At 41.3% G+C, this 7,170-nt stretch overlaps 1 protein-coding gene and 1 pseudogene across 1 annotated transcript; both read right to left on the bottom strand.

Annotated features, from left to right (window-relative positions):
* Positions 1-849: 849 nt before the first annotated feature.
* Positions 850-1,982, bottom strand: LOC120787084 (annotated as a pseudogene).
* A 2,460-nt stretch (positions 1,983-4,442) lies between these two features.
* LOC120787083 (prostaglandin D2 receptor 2-like) lies at positions 4,443-5,579 on the bottom strand. Its single transcript, XM_040122821.1, has one exon. The coding sequence runs from the start codon at positions 5,577-5,579 to the stop codon at positions 4,443-4,445; it is 1,137 nt and encodes a 378-aa protein (XP_039978755.1).
* Positions 5,580-7,170: the final 1,591 nt, after the last annotated feature.

Here is a 7,170-nt window from a genome sequence, read left to right as displayed (position 1 = left end):
CCTAATTTGTTAAGACCTCTAAGAGTCAGGCCCATTTATAAAGTCTGTTAGGTTTACTGGTTTCTGAAAAGAAACTGTCACTGACAGTTGTCATTTATTTGAAAGAGATGAGAGCTACAATATGAGCAAAACCCTGGTGAGTATTCAGTACTGCTATATAGTAATTCTAACTATATCCTATAATGCTCTTGGTAATCTAACAATTTTTGCTGAAGTGATATATATATAGTCAGATAAGCTAATCAAAAACACTGAAGTGCCATTCATTCTAAAATAAAAGGCAGTATTCAAATAATGGTCATAATAGCTGAGGGTGCGGCAGCACAAATAATCCCTAATAAAGCCTGGGTAAAAAATACAGAGGAAGGATGATACACATAGCATTATGTGGCCCGATGTACATGTCAATGCCGCTCACTCCATCAGTATAACAATATCCCGATGGTCGACGTCTCCGCCCATCGAAAGGTTTTAACTCAGCTTCAATGAAATTTAATAACCCTAGCCTATGTTTCAAATTAAGAGCCCACCGACAGGATTATGCCAAGGGAGCTGTTTGATGACTTTGAATTTGAAACATCTGTGCTGCATCTTTGTTAAGCTTTGTGTTTCACTGACAGTGGCTTAACATCAACTCAAAAAACGATAACCTGGAAGCAAAGAGAATTAGGGAAGCAACAGGAAGTGAATGAAAACTGTATTTGTCAGCAGCAGCAGAGTGATGAGTATGAAATGACTCTGTTGTTGTACTGATGAGAGTGATGTGTTGGAATTAACATTATCCTCAATGGACTAAAGGTAGGCATGAATTTTTGGCATGGAAGTTGTGCGTTAAACAAAATCAACTCTTCACTTATGAGTAGAGTCAACGATACTTTCTTCCTGCTCCTGCTCCTCTGTTTTCAGAGGTCTCACGGTTGTAATGGAATCTTTGTGCTTCATCATAATCTCTGTGGTGCCGATGGAGCTGCGAGCAGTGCTGCGGCGCCTGGCCAGCTCTGCCAGGTCCTCGGTCAGAACACTCTCCATCACCGCACCCAGAGAATGTCTAATCTTACTACACAGGTCCGGGCAGCTGAACACATACAGAATGGGGTTGAGGACACTGTTAAGGAAGCCCAAGGTTGCTGCGACTGGGAGGGCCTTGCTTGCAAATTCCTGCACAGGATGCTCACTGGGAGCCATCACCTCCATGACAAATAAGAAGTGGTACGGAGCCCAGCAGAGTACAAAGCTCACCACCACGGCCACTACGAGCCGAACAAACGGTGCAGGGCGTCGGCAGCCTCTGCGCGACAAGCTGGCATTCACGGCACCGTAGCTGAGGATGATGATAAGTAGAGGATCAGGAAGGCAAGGAAGAGCTTCATGAAGGCCAAGGCCTCCTTGCGATGCTTACATAAAGCTTCCAGGTCATACGGCTCACTAGGGGGAATCGGCGTAACTGTAGTAACAGAGAATCTTTCCGCTGGGTAGGGTAATGGTGTCACGGAATATGTAGAATGGGACAGTGCAGACCACAGCCAAGGCCCAAATCACCCCACATACCTTCCCCACTAGTTGATGTTCCTGTGGTTCTGTGCCCAGACAGGTCTCATCACCACCAGGCAGCGGTCCATAGAAATGGCTGCCAGCAGGAAGCCACTGACAAACATGTTGAGAATGAAGATGGAGGAATGGATGCGGCAGAAGGTCGTGCCTAACGCCCAGGTGTCGCCGCATGCCATGTAGAGGGTGAAGAAGGGCAAGGTAGCGGTGGCCAGCAGGTCAGAGGCTGCGAGGTTCAGAATCCAGACACTGATGACAGAGCGGCGGACATGGACGCCCACTACTCCGAGGATGAGGAGGTTTTCTATGATGCCGATGGAAGAGAAAAGGCCATGGAGGGAAATGGTAAAAACACTCAAAGAACTCATCTTGACTGTTTGGTTTGATGGGTTAATGCTGATATTTGGACTCTGTTTGAAAAGACACTCTGCCATCGTGGAGGGAAAGCGTCTGGGTCCTTCAACTTAGCCGTTTGTTTCACACTGCCGAGATCTGCAACAGACATTAGAGCATGTAAAATTAAACAGGCAATTTACAATTTCAAGTGATAGGATCTGTTTTGAAGCAGGCAGACCTTTTTAAAATGGAAAAAAACAAAACTAAAATTAAGAATATAGAAAGAGGATTGTTTATAAAATGTCTGTTGTTGTAATACTTATGAATAGTGTTTCGGCTCTAGGAGCTTACTTATGGCTTTCTTATATGGCTATGGAGATATTTAGTTTAGTTCTATAACATTTCACCAACAGTTTCAATTCACTGCAAAAACTTTCAGTTGTTCATAACATGGCAAATATGTTAAACATTCACAATTTCCGGTTATTCTAAATATGGAGAAGCTGTCATTACGGCTTAAATACACTATCACATTCTTAACAAACCATACTGCTTCTAGATGAAACAAAACAAGAAAGAACATGTGAACATGTTATTTCTCCAGGCTGCTGCATGCAAATGATCTTTGCATATTTGTTCGGCTTATTTCTGCAACCCTTTAAAACTTGATGATTTAAAGCTGTTTATGATTTGTAAGTAATGGCTTTTTTTTTGAGTATATAATTTATTCATTCTTTATACACCAATAATAGTAATTTAAATAGAAAAAAATAAGAAAAGATAGGAACTTTTAGAGCCTGGGGCTGTATAATTACTGTATAAGAGAGAGAGGAAGTGGCAAAGTTAACTAACCATCAATGTTTCCCACCACAGGTGCTGAATTTATTATTTTTCAGCGAGTGCCCTATTTATAAAGCCTACTTAACTATGCATCATTTGATGTTAAGTTCATTTTACCAGTTGAAACAACCAACTGACCAATAAGCAACAGTGTAACCAAAAACTACCTCTAATGAAATAAAACTATTATCCAAAGCAAATAATCAGTACAAAAAAGAATTGAATTGGTTTTACCAAATATATAAAATAAACCACTGAGTGCTCGAACTCATACAGCAGTTAGACAAAACCCTGCATGTTTCAAATAGAAATGCACACAGGCTTAGCTCACAGTTAAAACTCTTTGCCTATAGACACCAGGTCTAATCCTCTGTTTATCTTCACTGAACAACGTTAAAATTCGTTAAAAATGTGCTCTGGAGCTCGGGCAAACCACAGCCTGGCGTTGGTTTACCACCACGAGTTTATACTTATTGTATATGAGCACTGCAACTTTCACCCAATAATGTTATGCATCTTGCAAACACTGAGAAATAATGTTGTTATTATAAAACTCCAAGATACACTCACTTGTCAGTTTATTAGGTACACCTAGCCAAAAGTATGCAGTCTAATATAACAGTCCTGCAATTAACCCTTCCTTCAACCCCCAGGAGCAAATAATGGAGGCGATGAAATTTTGCCCATTTACAAGGCACATTCCATTAGTTTTACACAACAAAATTACTTACCTGTTTGTCTGAGTCTGATGAAGTCCCTGTCATGCTATTTTACTTTGTGACACAGTGCCCAGCACCGGCCTCATGGGTTGTTAAGTAGAGTAATAGGAAGTCGCACCTCAAAAGGAAGTGCAGTTTATAAGAACCAGCCTAATTTGTTAAGACCTCTAAGAGTCAGGCCCATATATAAAGTCTGTTAGGTTTACTGGTTTCTGAAAAGAAACTGTCACTGACAGTTGTCATTTATTTGAAAGAGATGAGAGCTACAATATGAGCAAAACCCTGGTGAGTATTCAGTACTGCTATATAGTAATTCTAACTATATCCTATAATGCTCTTGGTAATCTAACAATTTTTGCTGAAGTGATATATATATAGTCAGATAAGCTAATCAAAAACACTGAAGTGCCATTCATTCTAAAATACTAGGCAGTATTCAAATAATGGTCATAATAGCTGAGGGTGCGGCAGCACAAATAATCCCTAATAAAGCCTGGGTAAAAAATACAGAGGAAGGATGATACACATAGCATTATGTGGCCCGATGTACATGTCAATGCCGCTCACTCCATCAGTATAACAATGTCCCGATAGTCGACGTCTCCGCCCATCGAAAGGTTTTAACTCAGCTTCAATGAAATTTAATAACCCTTGCCTATGTTTCAAATTAAGAGCCCACCGACAGGATTATGCCAAGGGAGCTGTTTGATGACTTTGAATTTGAAACATCTGTGCTGCATCTTTGTTAAGCCTTGTGTTTCACTGACAGTGGCTTAACATCAACTCAGAAAAACGATAACATGGAAGCAAAGAGAATTAGGGAAGCAACAGGAAGTGAAAGAAAACTGTATTTGTCAGCAGCAGCAGAGTGATGAGTATGAAATGACTCTGTTGTTGTACTGATGAGAGTGATGTGTTGGAATTAACATTATCCTCAATGGACTAAAGGTAGGCAGGAATTTTTGGCATGGAAGTTGTGCGTTAAACAAAATCAACTCTTCACTTATGAGTAGAGTCAACGATACTTTCTTCCTGCTCCTGCTCCTCTGTTTTCAGAGGTCTCACGGTTGTAATGGAATCTTTGTGCTTCATCATAATCTCTGTGGTGCCGATGGAGCTGCGAGCAGTGCTGCGGCGCCTGGCCAGCTCTGCCAGGTCCTCGGTCAGAACACTCTCCATCACCGCACCCAGAGAATGTCTAATCTTACTACACAGGTCCGGGCAGCTGAACACATACAGAATGGGGTTGAGGACACTGTTAAGGAAGCCCAAGGTTGCTGCGACTGGGAGGGCCTTGCTTGCAAATTCCTGCACAGGATGCTCACTGGGAGCCATCACCTCCATGACAAATAAGAAGTGGTACGGAGCCCAGCAGAGTACAAAGCTCACCACCACGGCCACTACGAGCCGAACAAAACGAAAAGGGCGTCGGCAGCCTCTGCGCGACAAGCTGGCATTCACGGCACCATAGCTGAGGATGATGATAAGTAGAGGGATCAGGAAGGCAAGGAAGAGCTTCATGAAGGCCAAGGCCTCCTTGCGATGCTTACATAAAGCTTCCAGGTCATACGGCTCACTAGGGGGGAATCGAGCGTAACTGTAGTAACAGAGAATCTTTCCGCTGGGTAGGGTAATGGTGTCACGGAATATGTAGAATGGGACAGTGCAGACCACAGCCAAGGCCCAAATCACCCCACATACCTTCCCCACTAGTTGGATGTTCCTGTGGTTCTGTGCCCAGACAGGTCTCATCACCACCAGGCAGCGGTCCATAGAAATGGCTGCCAGCAGGAAGCCACTGACAAACATGTTGAGAATGAAGATGGAGGAATGGATGCGGCAGAAGGTCGTGCCTAACGCCCAGGTGTCGCCGCATGCCATGTAGAGGGTGAAGAAGGGCAAGGTAGCGGTGGCCAGCAGGTCAGAGGCTGCGAGGTTCAGAATCCAGACACTGATGACAGAGCGGCGGACATGGACGCCCACTACTCCGAGGATGAGGAGGTTTTCTATGATGCCGATGGAAGAGAAAAAGGCCATGGAGGAAATGGTAAAAACACTCAAAGAACTCATCTTGACTGTTTGGTTTGATGGGTTAATGCTGATATTTGGACTCTGTTTGAAAAGACACTCTGCCATCGTGGAGGGAAAACGTCTGGGTCCTTCAACTTAGCCGTTTGTTTCACACTGCCGAGATCTGCAACAGACATTAGAGCATGTAAAATTAAACAGGCAATTTACAATTTCAAGTGATAGGATCTGTTTTGAAGCAGGCAGACCTTTTTAAAATGGAAAAAAACAAAACTAAAATTAAGAATATAGAAAGAGGATTGTTTATAAAATGTCTGTTGTTGTAATACTTATGAATAGTGTTTCGGCTCTAGGAGCTTACTTATGGCTTTCTTATATGGCTATGGAGATATTTAGTTTAGTTCTATAACATTTCACCAACAGTTTCAATTCACTGCAAAAACTTTCAGTTGTTCATAACATGGCAAATATGTTAAACATTCACAATTTCCGGTTATTCTAAATATGGAGAAGCTGTCATTCAGGCTTAAATACACTATCACATTCTTAACAAACCATACTGCTTCTAGATGAAACAAAACAAGAAAGAACATGTGAACATGTTATTTCTCCAGGCTGCTGCATGCAAATGATCTTTGCATATTTGTTCGGCTTATTTCTGCAACCCTTTAAAACTTGATGATTTAAAGCTGTTTATGATTTGTAAGTAATGGCTTTTTTTTTGAGTATATAATTTATTCATTCTTTATACACCAATAATAGTAATTTAAATAGAAAAAAATAAGAAAAGATAGGAACTTTTAGAGCCTGGGGCTGTATAATTACTGTATAAGAGAGAGAGGAAGTGGCAAAGTTAACTAACCATCAATGTTTCCCACCACAGGTGCTGAATTTATTATTTTTCAGCGAGTGCCCTATTTATAAAGCCTACGAACTATGCATCATTTGATGTTAAGTTCATTTTACCAGTTGAAACAACCAACTGACCAATAAGCAACAGTGTAACCAAAAACTACCTCTAATGAAATAAAACTATTATCCAAAGCAAATAATCAGTACAAAAAAAAAGAATTGAATTGGTTTTACCAAATATATAAAATAAACCACTGAGTGCTCGAAACTCATACAGCAGTTAGACAAAACCCTGCATGTTTCAAATAGAAATGCACACAGGCTTAGCTCACAGTTAAAACTCTTTGCCTATAGACACCAGGTCTAATCCTCTGTTTATCTTCACTGAACAACGTTAAAATTCGTTAAAAATGTGCTCTGGAGCTCGGGCAAACCACGGCCTGGCGTTGGTTTACCACCACGAGTTTATACTTATTGTATATGAGCACTGCAACTTTCACCCAATAATGTTATGCATCTTTGCAAACACTGAGAAATAATGTTGTTATTATAAAACTCCAAGATACACTCACTTGTCAGTTTATTAGGTACACCTAGCCAAAAAGTATGCAGTCTAATATAACAGTCCTGCAATTAACCCTTCCTTCAACCCCCAGGAGCAAATAATGGAGCGATGAAATTTTGCCCATTTACAAGGCACATTCCATTAGTTTTACACAACAAAATTACTTACCTGTTTGTCTGAGTCTGATGAAGTCCCTGTCATGCTATTTTACTTTGTGACACAGTGCCCAGCACGGGCCTCATGGGTTGTTAAATAGAGTAATAGGAAGTCGCACCTCAAAAG

Source organism: Xiphias gladius, unplaced genomic scaffold (assembly GCF_016859285.1).
Source record: "Xiphias gladius isolate SHS-SW01 ecotype Sanya breed wild unplaced genomic scaffold, ASM1685928v1 HiC_scaffold_1103, whole genome shotgun sequence".
NCBI lineage: Eukaryota > Metazoa > Chordata > Actinopteri > Istiophoriformes > Xiphiidae > Xiphias > Xiphias gladius.
This window is presented reverse-complemented; position numbering and strand designations above follow the sequence as displayed.